Source organism: Myotis yumanensis, unplaced genomic scaffold (genome assembly GCF_028538775.1).
Source record: "Myotis yumanensis isolate MYYU_CA2020_CCGP unplaced genomic scaffold, mMyoYum1.0.hap1 SCAF_2, whole genome shotgun sequence".
Lineage (NCBI taxonomy): Eukaryota > Metazoa > Chordata > Mammalia > Chiroptera > Vespertilionidae > Myotis > Myotis yumanensis.
The window spans coordinates 179526684-179551891 of NW_027223753.1; the positions used below are offsets into that span (position 1 = coordinate 179526684).

At 39.6% G+C, this 25208-nt stretch overlaps 1 protein-coding gene and 1 pseudogene across 2 annotated transcripts in view; one reads left to right on the top strand and one right to left on the bottom strand.

Annotated features, from left to right (window-relative positions):
• The window catches only part of KCNMB2 (potassium calcium-activated channel subfamily M regulatory beta subunit 2), a 224585-nt gene that overhangs the window by 189609 nt on the left and 9768 nt on the right, over window positions 1-25208 (bottom strand). The window contains exon 1 of one of the 2 annotated variants that reach the window (XM_070403622.1): window positions 10810-10949. The exons of the other annotated variant lie outside the window; for it this stretch is intronic. Within the exon in view, the coding sequence (XP_070259723.1) occupies window positions 10810-10820 (11 nt within the window). The 5' untranslated portion in view covers window positions 10821-10949. Of the gene's footprint in view, window positions 1-10809; window positions 10950-25208 lie in introns of those variants that run through there. 2 annotated transcript variants of the gene reach the window in all.
• On the top strand, window positions 15875-16728 carry LOC139002673 (general transcription factor 3C polypeptide 6 pseudogene; annotated as a pseudogene).

A 25208-nucleotide genomic window follows, 5' to 3' on the forward strand; every position in this document is an offset into this window, starting at 1 on the left:
TCTTCCTCCTACATTGGGGGTGCTTGAGATTTCACTGGTGTATAGAAGTGTATATTTAGAGGGATTCATATTCTATCTGTGATTTCAAATAAATAAAGAAGTGTCATGAAGGAAACAGCAGAAATATATTCCAAATTAGTGTAGTAACACAGAAGTGTAGTTTCAACAATTATTCAAGAGCTTTTTAAGTGTGAGGCATTATTGAACTTGCTTTGACCCAGATAAAGGGGACAGAATATACTAGTCTTTCTTTTGCCTTTTGGTTACTATCCTCTCATACATCTTTCTGATTATATATTACATTATAAACCAAGTCTTCATATTTATGGCAGGATCATGTGGGGGATTAGGCTTTTTATGTTAATTTTCTAGATAAATGAAAATTACCTCCTTAAATGACAAAATTGTTTTATAACAATAAGCTTTTTGAAAGGAGTCTTTAAAAATGCATTATGCCTAGCTGGAATGACTCAGTGGTTGAGTATCAACCTATGAACCTGGAGGTCACAATGGTTTGACTCCCAGTCAGGACAAATGCCTGGGTTATGGGCTCAATCTCCAATGTCGGGTGTGCAGGAGGCAGCTGATCAATGATTCTCTCATCAGTGATGTTTCATCTCTCTCTCCCTCTCCTTTTCTCTCTAATAAAAGTATATTTTAAAAAATGCATTATATATTTCTATGTTTTCATATACAAAGCATATCTACACTAATAAAAGAGAAACATGGTAATTGGCGTACGACCGCTACCCTTCTGATTGGCTAATCAGCATATCCTTATGCAAATTAACTGTCAGCCAAGATGGCGGCCGGCAGCCAGGCACTGAAGCGAGCAGGGAGGCTTGCTTGCTCCAGTGACTGCAGACTCCAACGTTCCCCGCCTGACTTCCCGGCCTCTGAGCTGGCAGTTTGAAACATTCTAACAAATATAGCCGGCTGGGATCTCAGAGCTGAAGTTATACATTGTTTCGATTATAGAACGGCAAACAAACCAGCAGTGGAAGCCTCAGAGCTAGAGCCAGAGCTAAAGCTGGCCCAGAAGAAAAAAAAAAAAAGAAAAAAAGGAGTGGTTGGGAGCTTCCCGCCAGCCTGAAAGCAGCCCTCAGCCCCTCACCCAGACTGGCCAGGCACCCCAGTGGGGACCCCCACCCTGAAGGGTGTGTGACCAGATGCAAACAGCCCTCAGCCCCTCATCCAGGCTGGCCAGGCACCCCAGTGGGGACCCCCACCCTGAAGGGTGTGTGACCAGATGCAAACAGCCCTCAGCCCCTCATCCAGGCTGGCCAGGCACCCCAGTGGGGACCCCCACCCTGATCCAGGACACCCTTCAGGGCAAACCAGCCAGCCCCTACCCATGCACCAGGCCTCTATTCTATATAGTAAAAGGGTAATATGCCTCCCGGCACCGGGATCAGCGGAGCAGTGAGGCCTCCTGGCACCAGATCAGCGTGACAGGGGGCAGCGCCCAAACCCCCTGATCGCCCTGCGGCTCTGTGTGTGACAGGGGGTGGAGCCCCAACCTCCTGATCGGCCCTGCTCTGTGTGTGACAGGGTGCGGCGCCCAACCTCCCCCCCCCCCCTCCACGGGCCCTGCTCTGTGTGTGACAGGGTAGAGCCATAACCTCCCCATCGGCCCTGCCCTGAGTGTGACAGTGGTGGCGCCCAAACCCCCTGATCCGCCCTGCTCTGTGTGTGATAGAGGGCGGTGCCCCAACTCCCCTATTGGCCCTACTCTGTGCGTGACAGGGAGGAGCTCCCCAACCCCCTGATGGGCCCTGCTCTGTGCGTGACAGGGGGGAGTTCCCCAACCCCCTGATGGGCCCTGCTCTGTGCGTGACGGGGGGGGGGGCGAGGGGGGGGGGCAGTGCCCCAACCCCCTGATTGGCCCTGCTCTGTGAGTGACAGGGGGCAGCGCCCCAACCTCCTGATTGGCCCTGCTCTGTGCGTGACAGGGGGTGGCACCACAACCTCCCCATCGACCCTGCCTTAAGTGTGACAGGGGGCGGTGCCCCAATCCCCCAATCGGCCCTACCCTGAGCGTGACTGAGGGTGACATCGCAATCTCCTGATCTGTCCTGCTCTGTGCATGATGGGGGGTGGCGCCCCAACTCCCCAATCGGCCCTGCTCTGAGCCCGACCAGGGGCTGCACCTAGGGATTGGGCCTGCCCTCTGCCACCCGGGAGCAGGCCTAAGCCAGCAGGTTGTTATCTCCCGAGGGGTCCCAGACTGTGAGAGGGCACAGGCCGGGCTGGGGGACCCCCCTCTCCCTACCTTCCCTCCCTACCCCCCCTCCCCCCCCCCCTCCCCGAGTGAACAAATTTTTGTGCACCGGGCCTCTAGTTCTATATAACAAAAGCCCAGCAACTGAATGGCAGAATGACAAGAACAACCCGTCGACCAGTCGCTATGATGTGCACTGACCACCTGGGGCAGCTGCTCAACTCAGGAGCTACCCCCTGGTGATCAGTGTGCAACCACAGGGGGAGCGCCGCTTGGCTGACCAGGATGAGGGGCTGCTCCCACTGTGAAGCTCGGGCCAACGGGCAGGAACCCGGGCTGCGATCATTACCTCCTCACCCCAGGCTCCTTCTCCTCGCTCCCTGCCGCCTCCACCAGAGGCCCACTGGCCACACAGTGCCGCCTGGGTCACAGAGCTGACCCCAGAGGCTGGGAGGTGGGTTTGTGGCTACCGCAGGACTGAGGCCTACTCCACTGCCTCTCAATGCTATTATCCCTGGGTCTGGCCCCAACTGGGTCCCCTGGAGAGACATGTGCTCTGGCTCCATGGAGATGCCAGACCATGGAGCAACCACTTAGAGGGCAGGTCCACAGCCGCTTGGCAGACCGGAATGAGCAGTGCTCCCACAGCAGGTCAATTCCTGCAGGCCATGCCCCCACCAGTGCACAAATCCTGTGCACCAGGCCTCTAGTATACTTACAGTTTCACATATATTTTCTCATATTTACCCTTGCCAATATTTGAACTCTGGTCAAATATTGGCAAGGCTAAATATGAGAATGAGAAAACCCCAAATGGTGATATGCCAAGGACACCTTCAGGAGAGTCATGATATGCTGGTTGGGTAATGATTTAACTACCTCTGTGAAGGGCTGAAAGGTTCACAAGCATCTTATTAATTCATGTGAACACTCATTATTATTCATCTTCAGTACCTAGGGCTACAGGATGGTAGGAAGTTTATCTTTAAATGAACACTTCTCAGTTATACTAATAGCAATGTATTTTGCTGTAATTGTTCCTTTGGAGCCATTAGGTGGTTAATATGTAGAATGTGAGTACACATTTTACAGCACAAGGCTGCTTGACACGTTTGTAAAGTTTGCATTGTGAATGTATCTTTAGTAAAATGATTTTTTTGCTGAAATATTCCCACCCGAGCAACATAAATATGGAAGTGTCTGGATTTTTATACACTTACCTAAATGTAAGGCCAGAGGATGGATTTTGTTGTTTGCCTTATTTAAAAAAAAAATTACTCAATGCTTTTCTCCTCTCTGACATTGGGTTAAAAATAGAAAACGGAGAGACAGTGGCTTCCTAAAAGGAGACAGTTTATATTAGCGAGATGGATATTTTATTTTTATGCAGTGTTGGAGAAAAAATTTAAGTCATTTGTATGTTATAATCTGTATGAGTTTTCTCTGAGCTAAAACTGCCAAGTAGGTGTGTGTGTCTCTGTGCATGTGTGTGTGTGTGTGTGTGTGTGTGTGTGTGTATACAAGTGTGCATGTATATTTGTGGGATGTGGCCAAATAATGCATACTTGAGTGCTGAGACCATTGAAATTTGCAGATTTAGGTTTATATTTGAGCCTATATCTAACAGTAGCTAATAAAAAATTACTATCTTCAGTGAAATGCATATTTTTAAAAAATATATTTTTATTGATTTCAGAGAGGAAGGGAGAGGCAGAGAGAGACAGAAACATCAATGATGAGAGAGAATCATTGATCGGCTGCCTCCTGCACTGGGGATTGGGCCCACAACCTGGGCATGTGCCCTGACCAGAAATCAAATGATGACCTTCTGGCTTATAAATTGTTGCTAATCCCTGAGAAATGCTGGCCAGGCTGAACTGCAGATTTTTAAGCACCATTCTCTACCTTTACTAGTATTTAACTAATCTAAAAATTATTTGGACTAAGACTATACCTTGGGAGGGTTATAAACCACTATAGATAGGGCTTAGCAAATTAACCTTAAGTATTTTCACTGGAAAGACTCCATGAGTTATTCGGATATTTTAGGGAAATGCACATAAAGGAAGAAAAGACCTTAAAGGGCATCTAGTTCCCCCACCTTTGGGTGCTTCAATTTAGTTTCATGAGATCCCCTGACAATAAAAGTCTACCTTGTTCTACAGAGATAATTCATTATCATTTTGTTTAATTTATCCATTCTCAATATCCTTGGTGGGGACATCTTTTCATTTCTTACGTTTATGTTTTACTGTGTCCTTTTTGCCTTGTTTCAGGCTTCCGTAGCTCATTAATAGTTATAAACTGTGTTGTTAAATATTGTGGTATTTTTAAAATTTCCATTCCTCTACCTGCCATAGATTTACACCCTAAGGATGTGATTTATTAGAATCCTGATTCTCAGCACCTTACCTCTGAGAAAAGCCAGAAGAGCTGCTGCGGTCTGAATTTAGAGATATGAATGAACTGATAAATAGAGGGATGTAATCAGTGCTAGCTCTGTGTACCTGCCTATGTCTGCCGGCGTAATTTAATAGAATAGTTGGAAGTGCTGTGAAGAATTGCACCCTTGGGAAAACAAACTGATGGGACACAACATTGTTCTGTATGAAGCTTCATGTCTAGAGGTGTGTATTTATTCTTTGGCAGGAAAGCGCGTTTGTGATTGCTGCCATGGCCTCCATCCATGCTTTAATTGATTTTCCTTAGAAAATTTTTGCTTTTTCTCTTAGGTAATTCCATTTTACATTATTTCCTGCCCTGGATAGAGTAAACTCATTTCAGGAGGGGAGAACTCCCAAACTGTAAGCATAGAAGTACATGCTGCAGGAAGCACTGTGCTGCATCCTGGCTGCCTGTGGCTTCTCTCCTGACTTTGGGTTCATTATGACTTTCAATCTTTTTTAATGAACAACACATATTTGTTTAAAGATAGTGTAAATAACACAGAAGAACAGAAAGTAGAAAGTAGTCACTTCTATCTGAGCTTCTCATTTTTCTTTTTTTCTTAATCCTCACCAAGGATATTTTTTCCATTGATTTTTAGAGAGTGGATGGGAGGGGGGAGAGACAGAGAGAAACATTAGAACCTGCACCCAAGGTACGTGCCCTTGATCAAAATCGAACCTGGGACCCTTCAGTTTGTGGGCTGATGCTCTATCCACTGAGCCAAACTGGCTAGAGCCAGTTTCAATTTCTAGATGTAACTACTATCACTCATTACGCATGTGTTATTCTGGGCCTTTTACTATGTACATGCAGATGTATGTACACTTTAATATAGAAAGTTAATTTGCTACATATGATATTTTGTATCTTAATCTCTACACTCATAAACATTTCTAAGACATCCTTCTGAATGAATTTAACTTCATCTACTTCAATTCTTTTATTGCATTTAAAATATTCTAGAATATAGATGTACTACAGGTTGTTTTACTGAAGAACCTTTATGTTGTTTCCAAATTTTCAATATTACAAATAATGCTGCAGTGAAAACAATTGTACATACCATCCTTGCACACGCATGAAAGTCTTTCTGCAGAGTATATGGCTACAAATAGAATTGCTGAAACAATAAACTTTCTCTTTAAAATTTTGATAGGTTCTGCTGAATTACTCTTCAAAGAGTTTTTATCTATTTATAACCCATCAAATGTATATAATAGTTGAGCAAGTTTATTAAATGGAAATAAATTACCTTTTCCTCAAGGTTAATGTGAGGATTAGGTGAGGTAACACACATAAAGCATCTAGACCTGTACTTGACTCAAAGTGGGTGCTTGATAAATCGTCATTCCTATCTTTTTACTTCTCCAACTGTTCTACCTTACACAAAGAAAAAAGGCAGCAATTATTAGCTGGAACCAATTTTTTCATCTGGATTATATTCTGTGTTCTCAGCACTCTAATATTCCTACTTACATCAGTACTGACTTCTTTTGTTTATGCATTAGTTTGATTTTATACTTATTATATAGCATAGACTCTTCAATTCTGATGACTTATATATTTAAATAAGAAGAAAAGTAGTTACATTCATTCAATAAATACTGAGTGAACTTTGTTCAAGATACTGAACTAGGTGATATAAAGAAGGAAAGATAGATTCTCAGACTTGCTTTTGGTCTGAGAGTTGAGGGGTTAAGGGGTTGAGGAGCGGGGCATTGTGAGAGGCAGGCAAAGGGTAAAGGGCAATATATTGAGACATTGGTATTGCAAAGTGAAGTCATGTACTTGTGAGTGTGGCGATGCAAAGTATAAGTACTGACTTCTTAACTGTTAGAGTTCCTACTAGTATTGCCTTTATATAGGTCGTGTTCTTTCTATGACACACGGTGCTCATCCTAATCAAAATTTCAGTGTCTTACAAGTAATTTGCAGATGTCTTCTCAGTCTTCTTATTGTGACTCTTGATTTCCACATGCTTTGGAATTTTGAGCCATGAACTTCTAGTTTGAATGACCCAGGATTGAAGTGTTCGTATCTATTTGTTTTGATAAAAAGTCATAAAAGAAGCTCTGAGAGATTTGCAGATGTTAAATGTTCACGCTCTTTAGCATAGACCTCCACTCCTTGGACTCGGGGCACTCCGGTAGTTCCTTTCCGAAGTCCCCACACTTACATTAAGATCACTCCTACTTTCTGAAATTGTGTATTCCTCCCCATACTTGATTTTTCACGAGGACTTAATTCACATCTTTGATTGGGTCCCATCCCCAAGCTGTGAGTCTTATTTGAAAAGTGAGATGCGATGTAAGACTATTCAGTAGAGGAAAACTATCTTTCACTTAGTGTATGTTATGCACATGCAATTGAGTTCAAGTTTACAGGTTACCTTAGAGAACCATCAGGCCCTGACACTGGTTGTCTCCAAGAAAGCAAAATAAATGGGAGTGCTTTTACACAGGGCATGCATTCTCAAACTCCAAGTTCCCCTTAGTGCCTATTGTCTTAGTTCTGGATTCACTCAACATGGCCCCTACAGGTGTCTGAGTTTGAGATCCTTGCAGAGGTATCCTATCCAGAACCCAACCTAGATGCTGTCTGACCACAGCCCGGTGGAGAGGGTCCTTCATTCTATGATGCTATCAATTTTGTACATTCAGATTTATCTATTATAGAACATTTCCTTTAATGCATTTTTAAATCCATATGTTAGCCATTCATCCACACAGACTTTGAAGTTGGAGTTAATAATTTTACTTTCAGAATAATGGAAGTCATCAACATTATTGAAGAATGTACACTTTATTGACAGCTTAGAACTTGAGGCACAAAAAAAAGGGGTTTATAAAGCCCAGTATTTTCCTCTGGGTCTCTTCTCTTACCTTTCATTTCTTGGTTCTTTACTATTCCATTACCCCCTCTTTCAGTGTCAACACTCAGCTTTACTGGTTCCTTTTACCTTTCCTAGAATCCTCTCTGGGGCTTCTTTATCTCATTCCCTTAATTACGCAGAGCAATTTAGTCCTGGGCGAGCTGTGCCAAACCTGGTGCTCACACCTATCATCTCAGCCAACAGTAGACTCTACACTTACCAGGAACTTCTCTCCAGGGAAGGCAGCGTGTGATTGCAATTACTAAAGCATATTTGTTCCTATCACAACAAGTTGACTTGCGGTAGAGCTAAGCAACATATCCAATTCAGCTCTCTCTTTTTACACACGGAGAAACCCAGATCCAGAAAGGCCCCATTAATTAACTAAGATAACACAGGTAATTAGTAGAGAGGTAGACGTAGAAGCCAGCACTGGTATCTCCCAGGTCTGTGTATGCAAAATTGTACTATGTATGATGTCACTGAAAACTGTATTTATACAGGAACTGTATAAAGGAACTGTCACTAATTTTATACATGAGAAGTCTTGGTGACACTATTTTAGATTTTGCCTTGTCTACACCAAAGCAGATAACTGAATTTCCTCTCCCCTTACACACAAATTATAGTTACTATGTCCCAGCTTGTGACTAAAAGGCTGTATTTCTTTCCCTGCTGAGTTTTGCCATAAACTGCCTTTTGGATCTCCTGAAAGAGCATTTTGCAAAAGGTAAAAAAATTACAAAGTGAGCCTTTCCAGCTTCACTAACACTGGGATCTGATGCAATAATAGTAAAGAATGATGGGATTTTTAAAGTTGGAAGAACCTTATAAATCATCTAATCTGATCCTCCCCTTCTTTTAACCACGAGGAGATTGAGGCCTGAAGGGATCAGCCCGTTGCGGTGAGTCTCAGAGCCATTTAGTTTTGGAACCAAGAATAGAACCCAGCTGTCCTATCTCTGGTGTCATTGCACAACTCCATACAGCTTTCATGTAAAAGCAAATAAACAAGAAAGCTTCCTCACAGCATTGTTTTGTGTTTATTGTTAGAAAAGTGGATCGTGTGCCACTTACAGTAATCTCTTAAGATTTTATAATAATCCTTGCATTATCTTATTCAACTGTAGCTGTAGCTCTGTGCTTAATAGATTGAAATCTATTATTCATAATGCCATCTTGTTCCTGTTCAAATAACATTATCCTTATGACTAAAATTTTTATAGGTTTGTACTCAGTTTCATAGCCCAGTGAGAGGATAATGCATTAGAACAAAGAGTTTCCATCTGTGCATTAAATTCAGTAGGTATTTCCCAAGGATCTGCGGTTGCCCAGCATTTTTCTTGGCACTTCTGGGGGTTCAGAGACAATATGTGGTATATTTTAACATTAGAGAACTAATATTCTGTTGCGGGCTCTGAATGTCTAGAAACACCTGGAGAATAATGCCAAGCTGTCCCTGAGGAGGCAGGATTGTGTAGTCGGTGGGGCACAGGCTGTGATGTCAGGCCGTGTTGGGCTTGCCTCTTGGTTCTGTTATTTACTAGCTGTGGTATTTTGGGCAAATAACTTTAGTCAGATCTCGAGAAAGTGTCCTCATCTGGGGATAAAAATAGCACTTACTTCATAGAGTTATTTCAAAGATTCCATTAGAGACAAGACAGGAATCACTTAGCACGTGTCCGACACATAGTGCTCAAAGACGTTAGCTAATGTGCAAATCTTTATCATCATATGTCAGTGAAGTCTATTGTGATCTTTCACAGCACATTAGAGAGCAAAATCAATGATCTCAATACATTTAGGGGAAGAAAACCTGAACTTTGATCTAAGATACCTTGATTTTATTGATTGACTTACTGGTTGATTGAGCTCTGTTTTTGTGGCTCAGTGTAGCCATTTGCCCACAACAGAAATGTCAAGCTCTGAAGAAGAGCCCCAGGGTAAAGTTAAGAATAGCAGGCTTCACTGTCTTCAATTTAATTTCAAATGATTTGTTGTTGTGGGAAATGTCCTCCAAACTGGTCTCTGCTCCTTTGTCAGTGTTTCCTATTCGCCTCATGTTCTCAGACAAAGGCCCCCTGACTGGCTGTCAATCGCCTGGGCTCTGACCTGCCTTATCTCGATTGCTAGTAAATTAGTCCCTTAGAGGAAAATATTTGAACCAAATGGTACAAAGTACTTCTCAAACATTTGAAGTCTGTTTGGTGATCTAGGATAATAAAAAGAACTGGCTAATTATTTGCCAACTCTTTCCTTCCTTCCCTCTTTCCTCCCTTCTTTCTTTCTTCCTTCCTTTCTTTCTAATATAATTAGAACACACACACACATATATTTTTTCTTTTTTTTTAAACAGGAAAAATAAATTGAATACAGGGAAGGAAAATGATCTTAACAATGCATCTATTCAATGTAAAATAAAAAAGTTAAGCCTAATTTGAAATGAAATGCTTCATAAGTACCCTTTCAGTCAGGCTATTAATAATCATTTGTCAAAGTGCTAACATATAACAGAGCATATTGGAATATTAGGGATCCATGAATGGCTGCCAGCTTGAATTTGTATATATTTTCTCATCACTAAAAATACTGTGATCTAGTTTGTAGAGGAAGAGAATCTCCTGTAAAACAACACTGTTGTTAAATATGTTTGTGCGACTCAGTTTCTAAATATCAAGAATTATAGATCTAAACACACCCTTGGATAATTAATACTGGTCAGGATAAAAGACTTGTTACCTAAAACAACCAATTAAGAAATTGTTTTTCTAGATATCTGTATCTATTCTTCAAGTCAATTTGCTTGTCTAGACAGAGCTTTCAGAAAATTGATCAAATAGAAGGAAATTTTTACAGTAAAAGAATTAGAAAGGCTGAGAAAAACCACACAACTTCAATATATTAGAGTTGAAACCTGAGACTTGTGAATTAGAACTACGCCATCTTTTAAAATATGAGAAAATATACATTAGAATAAAAAAAACCCTAAATCCAACTGAGAGGAGAAAAATCACTTCCCTTTGAAGAAAAGCATTTCCACAGTTACCATCTCTCTCTACTCCAGAGTTTGCAGCCATACCGAAAAGTCCAGAGCCAGGGAACATTGCATTCTTTAGTTTTCCATCTTCTGGCTGGTTTCTGAAACATCCAAACCAGTCTGTTCTCTTTAATTGTAGCTTATTTCTGCATAGCAACCCTCACCGATACTTTTTTCAACTCAGGACGGTGAAGGCAAAGCAAACACAGTTCTGTGGTAGGTCTCACTTACCTATAATGCATGTCAGCCTGTCACATCACTCTTTGCGCTGTTGCTCTCTCAGTTATTTTCAACATGCCACAGGGCTCCTGAAATGACCCAGGAGTGTACTGCACACTTGGATAGGATTTAAAAAAGAAGAAGAAGGGGGGAAAAGGGGCCTAGGAGCTTTTGTATCAAGATACAATGCTCACTGGTCAGTGCTCTCTCTGGCTGTGTGGGGCGTGGGGACAGAGCATTCAACCATGCAAGGTAAATAGCAACCAGCCTAGTGCCTGGTACACCTATCCAAAGGTAGCAATAGAAGCATGGAGCTCAGAGGGGAGAATATTTACTCCAGCACTCCTCTACTTTACAGATTAGGAAGCAGACAAGTTGAGACATACATTTATTTACTGTTTAAGAAAAACACTGCAACTATGATCCTTGAGATATTCTATGTAGTTTGTTTTAAACTCCTTCAGAACATGTTTGTGGAAGATGATGACAAAAATTTAAAAAACTGACAGACATGGAAGGGACCCTAGAGGCGATCTAGTGCATGAATCTGGCTTTATAGATGGTAAAGCCCAGGCCCAGAGGGTTCAAGCCCCATAGGTAATGTCACACAGAGCAGGTGACCCACTGATCTTGTCATGACATACTGCCCCTTCTTAATCACCTGAAATACGTATTTTTACAGTTTTGAAACTTCTACCTTGCTGCTTCTCTAGACCAGCATGTTCTTCTCTTTCCCTTTGGTTGTATTTAAAACAATGAACTGAATGTAGCAACTGAATTATTGCAGTTATCTGCGTATTCTAAGGGCAGTTTAAAATTGGCTTGGGTTAAAATGGGAAACTTTACAGTAGTCATAAGAAACTCTAAAGAGATGTAGCAATTCAATCTGGTTCACATAATAATAGCAATAAAGAAGAAATTGAACATTTTTTTCTCTCTTGCAACAAGCACAAAACAATTTACAGATTTTCTTATTAATCCTCACAGAGGAGCTGCAGCTATTCTGCTCACTGGGAATCTCAACCACAGAGGTCACGAAGCAGGGTGTGTGCAGGATCGGCAAGCACTGGTGTGGGAACCAGAAGACTGAATTCCAAGGTGTCTTGGTGGGTGGTGTTTACTGGCTGTTTCATATGGTTGAATCACAGAACCTCTCTGGACCCCAGTTGAATTTATTATTTAAATGGGAGGTGTTGGGTCAGGTGGCCTGCAAGGTGCTTTCATGGAAAAGTTCTAAGTGATTTCACAGAGATCTGAACCTGCAGCTTAGGTTTTCTCTCTTGACACTATTGCTTAAAGTCTCCCCTACAGCTCAGTAAATTTATTGTTCTTCTAGATCTTTCATGTTTATACACTTTCTTTTTCTTCTTTTTTCTAAGATGAACAAGAAAGACACCAATGTCTTTTCTGTGCCAGGGAGTGGGCCAACCAATAAGCATAGAGAGAATGAAGCAGTGAATGGGCAACTACCTTATTTATCCTGGTGGAATCCTGGTAGTCATATGGGATATTTTAAGTTGTTTTTTATTTTTATTTTTATGACTCACCTTTATTCCTGCCACTTTACTCTAAGCATCTTACATTCTAGTTTCTCAGACAAACCATTTCTCATGAGTTCTTTCAATGTCCTTTTTTTTTTTCAAAATGTTTTTGCTCCTAATTCATTCTTTACTATCTTAGAGGAAGAAGAGAGACTTTGTCATCCAAAAGCAACCCTCTATTGTGACCTTAATTCAATTCTTCTAAGTTAGTGGTTCTCATAGCTGGATCTATTGTAGAATCTCTGGGAGCACTAATAAATAATACAGATGCCCTCACTCCCCAAAACGATTCAACCAGGATTTTTGCAGATCAGGAATAGACACTAGCATTATTGTAAGAGTTCTAGCTGAATCTAATGTTCAGAAAAGCTCGATAACCAGTGCTCTGCTATAGTCTGCAAACTGCGGCTTGTGAGCCACATGCGGCTCTTTGGCCCCTTGAGTGTGGCTCTTCCACAAAATACCACATGGGGTGTGCACATACAGTGCGATTGAAACTTCGTGGCCCATGCGCAGAAGTTGGTATTTTGTGGAAGAGCCTCACTCAAGGGGCCAAAGAGCCGCATGTGGCTCGCAAGCCGCAGTTTGCAGAGCTGCAGTTTGCCGACCACTGCTCTAGGGTCTTGAAATATTAATTAACCTTTGTTTATTCTTTAGTTTTGATCCATTTTACTGGCCCTTCTCATCAATCTACAAATGTGCTTAGCTTTCTGTTATCTTAATAAAACACCTTCCATTATCCCTCAAGCTATGATTTAATGCATTGTCCTCCCTCTCACTTTACCTTCTGTTTTCCATCATTTCCGAAATGGCTTTCTTTGAAGTCACTGCATGGCCAACAAAGTCCCTCTGTCCTCCCCATCCCCAGGCTCTCTGACATGTCTGATTACCATTTCGACTGTGAAATTCTCCCTTCCCTGGGCTTTTGTGACTCTACATTCTCTTGGTATCTCTCCCAGGTCCCTAAAAGTTCCTTTAATATTATATCTCTTTGAATCCCCAAAGTGTAGATGCCTCTCCCAATTTTTATCCTAGTTGTCCTTAAAGTCTTGATTTGTTCTCTCCCCTAGAGTGATTGCCTAAGTTTAAATGATCACATCCATAAAAATGGCTCTGAAATCTCATAGGAGACATCCTCACCTGGATGTCCTTCCTTCACCTCAAACTCAACACGTCTCATACGGAGCTCATGCTCTTCCAACAGTCTCACTTCTCCATGATCCTTCACTGACTTTTGACCATCAACGTCTTCCCAGTATTCTGGGCTTGAAAACTCTGGGTTTCTGTCATTTCCCCCTCTCATTTTTACTTTCTATATCTAAGTTATATCTATTTCATCTTTGTAATTTTTAAGACAGCTATTTCTTCCTCGTTTCTAATTCTTATTTAAACATTTTTTTAAACCACAGATGAATTATCCAGTTTGATCCATTCCAAACTCCCAGTCAAAATTTCTGGACATTAGATTCAGCTAGAACTCTTACAATAATGCTAGTGTCTATTCCTGATCTGCAAAAATCCTGGTTGAATCGTTTTGGGGAGTGAGGGCATCTGTAATTTATCTATTCCAAACTCCCAGTCAAAATTAGCCTTCATGGGTCTAGTATGAGATTTGTCACATTCTACTGTTTAATATATCACAGCACATACAGGTTTCATTATTTAATTGTTAACCCCTTGACCATATATACATATACATATATATATATATATATATATTTCCTTTTTGATACAATTAGTAGTAAGAGCAAGAGACTTACAATCTATCTGAGTAAACAAACAATGTTAATGGCATAGAACTTTGTTAACATAAGTGAAGCATTTATAGCCAATTGTCTGAATTGATCACCTATCATATGTTATATGTGTTGTTTCGTTCAAACCTGCCAACACAACCGCAAGGTCAGTATTGTGAGAATCCATTTGATAGATGCAGAAACTGATACTGAAAATATTAAATGACTTATCCAAGATGACATAGCTAGTATTAGAAGAGAAGGAGTCAAATCCAGATATAAAACCTCAGGCTCTTAATACCATGGGAGCCCATTAGATTAAATTATATCCTCCGCTCATACATTGGGAGTTGGTGGACCAGGGAAGAAGACCCTTTGCTAGGGGAAGTTTTGTGGATAGTGAAGAGCTATTTTATTCCTAAAAAGTAGTACAATGTTCTGTTTATTCTTTCTTTGCACTCTCATTGTTCTTGTAATTTTCCAGTTGTAGAGTCAACCTGAGCAGCAGGTAGTGTGGTGGCTTTCAGGTAAAGTGTGTGCGGACACTTTTTTTAATATGCCAGCTCCTCTGGTCTGCCAGTCCATCATTTACATCATTTCTCTTTTCATCCTGAAGGCACTGAGTTCTTTTTAAAAAATCCCAATTAAATTGACGAGAACCTTGGATTTGGTCATATGTTCTTATCAGCTAACTGCTGAAGAAGGATTAGTTCCACAGCCTCATGAGGTCCTCTCTAGACAACTCCTATCTATGATAAAGTCAATTGCAGAGGGAAGGGGCCTATATTCTTTATAAAACACACATATACTTTGGGGAACACACTAGTACTTTCTTTTGAATAGTAATCAATACTAGTTTGCAAGAAATTTCAGGGCAAAGGATGTCTTCTAATCTTTTTATCAATCTTAGCATCTTACTAGGCTGCTGACTCTGAATGTGCAGTGTACTTGTTTCATAGAATCAGTGTAAATTTGAGTTCTTTATTTTTAAGAAAAATCAAAAGCACAGGTGCCATCTCTTGAAAGGGAACCAGTAATTGATTGTTTTAAAAGAATCAAATTAAGTTGATTTGCAGTTGGTTATTTATTCGGCATCAGAGAGAAAGAAAGGAATTGCCTTTTCTAATAAGGTTCTAGGTGATTCAATAAGAAAAAAGTTTTTTTCTTTAAATATAAATGTTTATATACTTTACAAATATCACTATAATTTTAAGATCTACTCTAAAACAACTGATGAGGAATAGGCATGGTGTTTGAGTTAACAGTTATAGTTTCAGGATTTGACTTTGATAAATATTTCAATTTGAATTCTTATTATAAGTTCATTCAAATTTACCTACTGTCAAGTGCTCTAAAGGTTATTATTTTAAAGGCATAGTGCTTTGGAGTTTCTTGGCCATGGTAATTCAGTACAGTCTCTGGAATCAGGATTGGATCACCTGAGATTGACCCAAGTTTTTAAGACTTGTTAACTATGTAATTTTAAACATGTTTCTGGACCTCTCTGTGCCTTGGTTTCCTTATCTGAAGAGCAGAGATGAAAAGAAAACCTACTCATACATTTGTCATCAGGATAAGATGACAGTATAGTGCCTGGGTCAAAAATGAGTAATTAAGAAATGTTAGCAATTAATTTTAATAGTTTTTGATAAAACAGTTTGGCTCTGGTATGTTTCTTTTCAATGATTTATTCCAATTATATACTCTCTCTTCCCTATCTACCTTTATTCTCTCTCAAGGTTCATTTTTGGGGAAAACAATTAGAACAGTCACCTAACACTATTAAGAATCTCTGGAGCCATGGGATCATGGCAGCAGTCAAAGGGAAGAGTCAGGAGAGATGGGGAGGAGACAGAGGAGATAGAGCCTTTAGTTTTGGTGGAATTATCAGGAATTATTATTGATTCAGACTTTCTCTCAAAATGTGAAAATAAATGCAAAATTTTGGGACTTACACTGAGAGGCCCATTCTTCAAACAGAGAGCTAGTTTGCAAGAAATTTGCTGGAGAGTATGAGACATGCTTGGCACCTGTGTTATATTTGAAGAAAATACTTAACATGTGGATGCAGAGGTGATAATAAAACAGTGTTAACACGTAAATGCCATACAACAAAGAAGTTCAGCAGGACAAGAGCTCTTTGGGCAGAATTTTCATGGATGTATTTAGTAAATCATGGAAATTCTGTAAACATAGACGTGAAATGTGAACATAAAATTGTCATACCACTTGGCTAATGGCACCAGGCAGCACTTATGTAATAACTAATGAGAAAAAATGTATAGCTAGGGGTATATAAAATAACATGTTCTTTGCAGTAAAACAAAACAAAAAAAGAACTTTACTGATGGAGAAGAAAGGACAAGAAAACAGGGGATATGGAATGGCTGCAAATCCTGGATAATGATTTCTCCTACAGAACTACCATGATTGCTTTCTGTATGAAAATGAAGATGAAGAAGTAATAGCTCCAGACCCACATGAATCTTTGGAGTTGAATGAGCAAGAGAGTCAAATGAAAGATCATTCAAATGTGAGTTATGAATAGGGGAAACCATTGCATGTGGAGCTAGAGAATTCTGGTCCTTATTGATGTCCCTTCTTCTGAAACAGAAAGTTCTATTTTCATGGAAACACAAGATGCTGCCTTATAAACCACTCAGAGTTTAAATGATTTTTGTAATATTTAGTCATGAACTTTTAAGAGTTTTTATATAAAATAATTGGATACATCTATAATAATAAAAGCATGATATGCTAATTACACCCAACGACCTCCTTCCGTATGATCTTCTGGATGACCTTCTGGATGAAGCTGGAGCTGCAAGGGAAGCCGGGTCCCAGGTGCCAGAGGGAAGCCGGTGCCAGTAGCCAGGGAAAGGAAGGCCTACTCTTGCACGAATTTCATGCATCGGGCCTCTAGTATATACATATACTAGAGGCCCGATGCATGAAATTCGTGCAAGAGGCTTGGCCCCCATTGCCACGGCAGCTGCCTCAGCCCCTGCCTGCCACACCTTCATCTGGAAGGTCATCCAGAAGGATGTCCAGTCTAATTAGCATATTACTCTTTTATTATATATAATATATAATATATATATATATATATATATATATATATATATATATATACAGATAGATCTATTATCTATCTATCTATCTATCTATCTATCCATCCCCCATCATTCTTGCATTCACGTGGCTTATCCATGTATCTGTTTTTAAATTTTGTTTTCAACAGGCAATCCTAAAAGCCTATGTTGGCCAAAATCTATTTTATGTTTCATAGTTTTTCATCAAATCTTGTAAAAACACATCCAGACCAAGACTAGCTTCAAACCAGATTTTTTTTTTTTTTCATAGCATGGTGCCAGATGGCACCTAGGTTGGATAATAGAGGAAGTCTGTTTCCGTCCTCACATTGTATATATCTGTCATAAATCTTAACTGACTTTAGATGAATAGCAATTTGGAAGTTCAAGTTTTAGGTGAAGGTTCAGTTTGAAATTCATTTTAATGTTTTATTAAAATTTGCTTTGTGAATATAAATTAATTCAATGACATTTTAGAAGGAGATTGTTGACAAGCAGTGATAAAAATCAGCCAAGGTAACACTGTGGCACAGGGTAATTTTTTTCTGCTTCTCTTTATTAAAGAACTACCGGTAAGAAACCCTTAGCTCTTATTATTCCTTTGAAATATGGATAACATCAAACTCTGCACTACCTATCAAAGGAGAAAGAAATCTAAGCACCATTAAGGGTACTGTCAGAATTCACTGTGGTATTTATTCACAAATCTAGCATACTATTGAGGCTTAAAATGTGTAATGGGTTAGGTCATTTGCTTTTGAATACAAATTATAGTATTTCAGGGTAATCGAATATTTGAATATTTATAATCTAACAAAAAGCAAAAGCAAAAATAATTATTATATTTGCTTGAGTTAAAACAGTTACTAAAAACATTACAAAAGTTATGGGATTGGAAGGACTTATGGTCCAAGTTCCACCTAGATGGGTAAGGTGATTTCATAAGAAAGTAGCTCATATGCCACACTGACTTTGGGAAAATGAGATGGAAAGGAAATAAAGCTTATGATACCACCGATAGGTCATATTGAGTTATGGAAAGTATTAGGTGAAGAGAATTGGAACATAATTTATATTTTATCTGAAAGGGGATATCAACCTGAATTATCTTAGAAATTGGTGGCAGAAGAATAGAGTCTTTTTTTGTTTTCTTATTCAAAAGATAAAAGTGCAGAATAATAGAAAAACAATTTGATGCTATGTTAAGGAAAAATACATGAAAGTTGTTAACAAAACATTTTGCTTATTTGCCTAACTCCCCTTCCTCTTTCACAACTTCTCAGTGTGGTAGCTTATGGTATGAGTGCTTTTAAATCATTCTTTCATAGCTACCATTGAGAATTGTATCTGTAAACCTTGGTCAGCATCTGGAAGAGGGCCCGCACAGCGCATTAGGGGTTTATTTAGTGGGGAAGGAGAGAGCAGAAATAGATGTTAATCAATAGGAAAGCAGATTGCCTGGGTCAGCTGCCTCGTAAGACCTTTGTGTGTGAGTCACGTGCTTCTCTCTGCTTCCTGGAACTCTGGGCAGGCCCACAATCCAGGTGTGCACACTTGGGCCTGTGCATATTGGCACCTGGGCAGAAAAGGTGTCCAAAGCAAGACTTGAAAATTTTGGAGTTAGGCTGACTCCAGCTTGAATCCTACGTACAAAATATATTATTTCCTTTGGGCAAGCTGGTCACTCCTTCTGAGCCTCAGTTTTCTCATGTATAAAATGGGAATCACGTAAGCACTAATCTCCTGGGGCTGCTCTGAGCTATAAATGAAAGAATGCATATCAAATGCTTAGCACAATGCCTTGCACTACTCAGGGCTCACAAACTACAGCTGATATTATTGTGCAAAGTTCCTATCATCTACAAAGTACTCAGTAAATGGGGTGTATCCTTGTAGATTTTGTAAAAGTCTTGTTAACCGTGAGCATATAAAAAATGAACAGGTAGGGATATAGTCCTAGAAGTGAGATCACTGAGTCAAAATGCAATTCCACATTTAATTTTTTGAGGAAACTCCATACAGTTTTCCATAATGCCTGCACCAATCTACATTCCCACCAGCAGTGTACTAGGGTTCTCTTTTCTCTACATTCTCTCCAGTGTTTGTCATTTGTTGATTTGTTGACGATAGCCATTCTGACAGGTGTGAGTGATATCTCATTGTCATTTTGATTTGCATCTCTCAGATGAGTAGTGACTGAGCATTTTTTCATATATCTCTTGGCAATCTTTATGTCTAGTTTGGAGAGGTGTCTGTTTAGGTCCTTTGCCTATTTTAAAACTGGATTGTTTGTCTTTCTTTTGTTAAGTTATATATTTTGGATTTTAAACCCTTATCAGATGTATCATTGACAAACATGTTCTTCCATACAGTGGGCTTCCTTTTCATTTTGTTGATGGTTTCTTTTGCTGTGAGAAGCTTTTTATTTTGATATAGACCCATTTGCTTATTTTCTCCTTAGTTTTCTTTGCCCTAAGAAATGCGTCAGCAAACATATTGCTATGAGAGATGTCTGAGATTTTGCTGCCTATGGTTTCTTCTAGGAGTTATGGTTTCATGTCTTACATTTAAGTCTTTCATCCATTTTGAGTTTATTCTTGTGTATGGTGATCTAGTTTCATTTTTTTTTGCATGTATCTGTCCAATTTTCCCAATACCATTTATTAAAGAACCCAAAACACCAATCATAAAGAATATAATCACTCCTATGTTCATAGCAGTGCAATTTACAATAGCCAAGATCTTAAAACAGCCCAAGTGCCCATCAGTAGATGAGTGGATAAATAAGCTGTGATACATTTACATTATGGAAAACTATGCAGCAGTGAAAAAGAGGGATCTCTTACCCTTTGAGACAGCATGGAGGGATCTGGAGCGTATTATGCTAAGCCAATCAGAGAAAGACAAGTATCACATGATCTCACTCATATGTGGAATCTAAAGAACAAAATAAACTGATGAACAAAACAGACCCAGAAACACAGAAGCATGGAACAGGCTGTCGAATCTCAGAGGGAAGGTAGTGGTGGGTTGGAAGAGATTAACAAAAGAACTTGCATGCATATATGTGTAACCCATGGACATGAAAATAGTGTGGCAAAGGCCTGGGGTGGAGGGGGTAGGCTAGAAGGGATCAATGTGGATAAAGGGGGGACATCTGTAATATTTTCAATAATAAAGATACTTCTTAAAAAACTGAACAGCTATTCTTTCTGGGAATGTCCATGTCTTGGCGAAGCAGACTCCAGAGGCATAGATGATTGGTTCATGGTTACACAGGCAGTGTTGCCTAAGGTTTAAAGTCAGAGGAACTAATGGGAAGGCTGGGTCTGCCATTACTTGTGAGGACTTGGGGGCAGGTACTTTCGATGTCTTTGAACTTCAGCTTTCCTATCTAAAAATGAGGGTGATGATCCCCACCACCAAGAATTGTGACTCATAGGAGATGAATTCCATGTGTAATGTACAACATAAGGTAAGATATTTCATCAACTACCAAAAGGCCCTCATAGCCAGCCTCTGGGAAGAAAGAATATCTATAATACCCCTGCTTCCTTACTGGCTCTTTGTCAACTGCCCTCACTCTTGCCTTCCTTTGGAGGAAAAAAATTCCTTGAAAGAATGATCTGCTTCCTCACCATCTGCTCAGTCTTTTAATGCCATTGAACCTAATTTATATATTTAAAATTGTTTTGAAAAATGATCTCCCATTTTGCCATTGACTTGGTAAAATATAAAAGCACAAAATCCGAAGTCCATTCTCTTTGAACTCTATAATATTTGACAGGATTATCCACATTAATAACAACAGGTGGCATTCCTTGAGAAGCTACTACATGCTGCACTATGCTAGCCATCTTGCATACATGATTGTATTGAACTTACACAAAACCTCTTGATGGCAAGTATCGTGGCCCCATTTTATTGAGGATGAAAGTGAGGCACAAAGATCTTAATTAACTTGTTCATTGTAACATAACTGCCACATAAGGAGAGAGAGAGATAGAGAGAGAGAGAGAGAGAGAGAGAGAGAGAGAGAGAGAGAGAGAAAAGAAGAAGAAGAAGAAGAAGAAGAAGAAGAAGAAGAAGAAGAAGAAGAAGAAGAAGAAGAAGAAGAAGAAGAAGAAGAAGAGAGAAGGGGAGAGGAGGGAAAAATTATAACTCGTTAATACTTATGTTTCTTCTTGGAGGTTTGTTCTTTTCTTAGCTTCTATCTGTAATCTTTTCCTATCCACGAAAATACCCAAAGCACTGTGTACCTTTCTTATGGCATTTATCTGACTCCTAACTCCCGGATCTTGACATAATTCCTGGGTAATTTGTAATCTCCTTGAGAACCTCCTTTAGCATAATACCTGATGGCACAATTATTTTATTTTTAACAAGGGAACATTCCACAAAGACTCTTTCCTTGGACTGATAAGTCTGAAGACTTAACACTTAGTAAGAACATAAAAGCAATATCAACTCCTTCCTAGCTCATTTACCTTTATAACCATTGTAATAATGACCTTCTTAAGCTAAGAGTTTCCTTTGGGTTAATTAGACAAGAGGCCTTTTCATAATGTTGCAGTGGTAAAGAAAGATAGCTGAAGAAGCAAAATGTGCATACCTTTCTTAGAAATTGCAGTTGAAAATATCATTGCTATTCTGATTAATAACAAAGAATCCCAGCCAGAGTGGGGTGTACTTTGATTTAGATAAACTCAGGGTAAGGTATTGCTCAGGAGAGAAATCTGAGCAAGCTCCCATGATGCCCAGATGGACCATAAACAAGAGACAATGAGTGTTGTTACTTTTCTTGCTGACCTTTATTTAACAGAACTCTCTCATTAGAAAAGAGCTTGCTTTATCTTACTGTTAAAATAGCTGTTTGTTCACCTGCTTTTGAAAAAGGAACAGGCACGGGTAAGCACTGACATAGATTAATAGTATGCCTTCTTGGTGCTAGTGGAGTTCTCTTTAATTATTTCTTCAGGACAAGAGTGATAACATTATTATATTCACATTATATACATATTTAATAGGCAAAAAGTTGATGTGTTTAGTGGATGCAAAGCACAGCATGAAACGATATTTTAAAGGAAAACCTACTAAAATACAGAGGACTACTAGCTATAATAAAATTCCCATTTTTGTAGGTGAAAATAATTGAATATAGGCAATTTCACATGGGTTGACTTTTGACAAGACACTCAACTTATACAACTTATGCAATATACAAAATCCTATAATGTAAGTGACATTATCCCACTTAACAAATAGAAATATAGCTCAGAAAAGTGAAATAATTTGTTAAAGGACACACACTAAGTGGATTTTGAACCATCTCTATTTCAATTCCATAAATCTTTCTTTTCATAAAGTGCACTGTCTCTCTTCATGATATCTAAAAGTAGAAGAAAAAAAGAAAATGGCCTGGCTGGCATGGCTCAGTGAGTGTCGACCTGTGAACCAGGAGATCATGGTTCGATTCCTGGTCAGGGCACATGCCCGGGTTGTGGGCTCGATCCCATTGTGAGGTGTGCAGGAGGCAGTCAATCAATGATTCTCTCTCATCATTGATATTTCTGTCTCTCTCTCCCTCTTCGTTCCTTTCCAAAATCAATAAAAATATTTTTTAAAAAATGATGTATGTGTATAAATATGTGATAAGAAAGTAGCAAAAGGTAAAACCTGCTGAAGACTTCAGAGACTGGAGAGGTCCCTTCTATCCTGGAGAGCAAGGAATGAAAAGAGAAAGGAAAAATGAAAAAGGGATGAGAGAAGGTTTTACCCAGGAGGGGTTATTGAAGAGTTTGTGGGAGTTTGACAGGTGAAAATGAAAGAGGAGAGAGACCTTTCTTGTATGTTTGAAAGGGTTAGGCCAAGAGACAGAGACATGAGGATTATAGATATGTTTTCGGGGTGGCAAGAAGTATAGCTCAGTTGTAACACAGGGTAAAAGAAGGGAAGTAAAGTTTGGGCTGAAAATTTATCTGGACAGCACGTATTGGAGGATGGTGATGTCCAGTCCTGGGAAACTTTATTTGGTTGGTTAAGGAAAGCCACTGAGGGGCTGTGATTAGGGAAGTCCCATGATCAAGGTCATGTTTGGAACTATTCATTAGGAAGGTCCATGCAGAAGAAAACAGGGGTGGGAGGGATTAGAGCAGTTTTTCAAAAATTTATGTATAATAGATCTACCTACGGCATTTGTTAAATTTCCAGACCTTGTTAAATATAAGTCACATAAGTGGATATTTAAAAAAAAAAAGTCCCTAGGTAATTCTTGTGCAGGATTTTTTTTTTTTAAGTTTTTTTTTAAAAATATATTTTATTGATTTTTTACAGAGAGGAAGAGAGAGGGATAGAGAGTTAGAAACATCGATGAGAGAGAAACATCGACCAGCTGCCTCCTGCACATCTCTTCCTGGGGGTGTGCCTGCAACCAACGTACATGCCCTTGACCGGAATCGAACCTGGGACCTTTCAGTCTGCAGGCCGACGCTCTATCCACTGAGCCAAACCGGTTTCGGCAATTTTTTTTTTTAATTTTTAATTTTAATTTATTGACTTGAGAGAAGAGAGAGAGAGAGAGAGAGAGAGAGAGAGAGAGAGAGAGAAATTTGTTGTCCCATTTATTTATGCATTCATTGCTTGATTCTTCTATATGCCCTGACCAGGGTTAAAACCCACAACCTTGGTGTATCAGGATGATACTCTAACCAACTGAGCACCTGACCAGGGCTTCCTTGTGCGTGTGATTTAAGGACAACACTTTTAAAAAATCAGACTAGTTGCAAGAACAGGCAGAGTGGATTTATTTGGTCTTAACATGAGTTTAGTTTTGCTAGTTGAATTTTGACATGTAATGATGCAGCCACAGGGAAATGTCTACTAGGTAGCAGGCAATAGGGCTTGGGTTGGGGAGTAAGGTCACAGCTGGAGAGATGATTTTGGATGTAAGTTAGACAGATAATATTTTCAATTACTGAAAAAGTGTAAAAAAAGGAAGGAAAGAAAAGAAAGGACCCTGCAAAGAGAAAACATAGAACAGAACTGTAAGGTAAGAGGGGACCTGGAAAGGGAAAGAATTAATGTCATGGGAAGAGAGGATTTCAGGGGAAAAATTACCTATATAAAATATGTATGAATAATTTATATATAAAAGTATTTATATATGAAATCATATGAAATCATATTTATATATGTATTATATATAGATATATTATATATGTATTTTATATATGTATTATATATATACATATACATATATATATATATATATATATAGAGAGAGAGAGAGAGAGAGAGAGAGAGAGAGGCAGGAAGACAGAGACAAAGAAAATAGAAAGAGAGAAGGTCCATAGTGTTGAATGCTGTAGAATAATCAAGGGTCATGAAGATTGTGAAAAAGCCAAACTGGGTGGTAAAGAGATTCCTGGAGAGAGTGAAGAGGGCCATCACAGGAAATGTATGTCCAGAATTCAACACAAGTGCCTTAAAAATGAATGGGGGCAAGGAAGTGAAGGCAGTAAGTATAAACTACAATTTCAAAATGATGAAAGGGAACTCTAGTCATGTTCCTGTGTTCCTTAACCTCATCATCTATCCAGGTATACAAGTCAGAAATCTAAAATTATCCCTGACACTTCCTTCTTCTTTACCCATGTCCTCTCAGATTTATCCCACTGCCAACTCTGTCATATGACTTTTGAACCCCTTCCCTTCTGGCCACTTTTCTGTTCCCCCACTGCTGCCTGGATCACTACGACAGCTTTGCAACTGTCTTCTCTGCATCCACTCTTGCTCTTCTCCATTTTGATCACCACACTGCAGTGGAGACACCTTTGCACCAATATCTTTTCAGTACCCTACTTAATTGTTTGGATGGCTCTCCATTGCTCTTAGAATAAAAAACAACTGAACCTGACCTGTAAGTTTTTAGCTAGCCAGGCTCTTTTCTGCCTCTCCAGCCTTGTCTCAAACCATATGCTGTTTTTCCCTGCCCTCTAGCCACACTGACCCTCTACAGAGGCACTGTCCTCATCTACACTCTG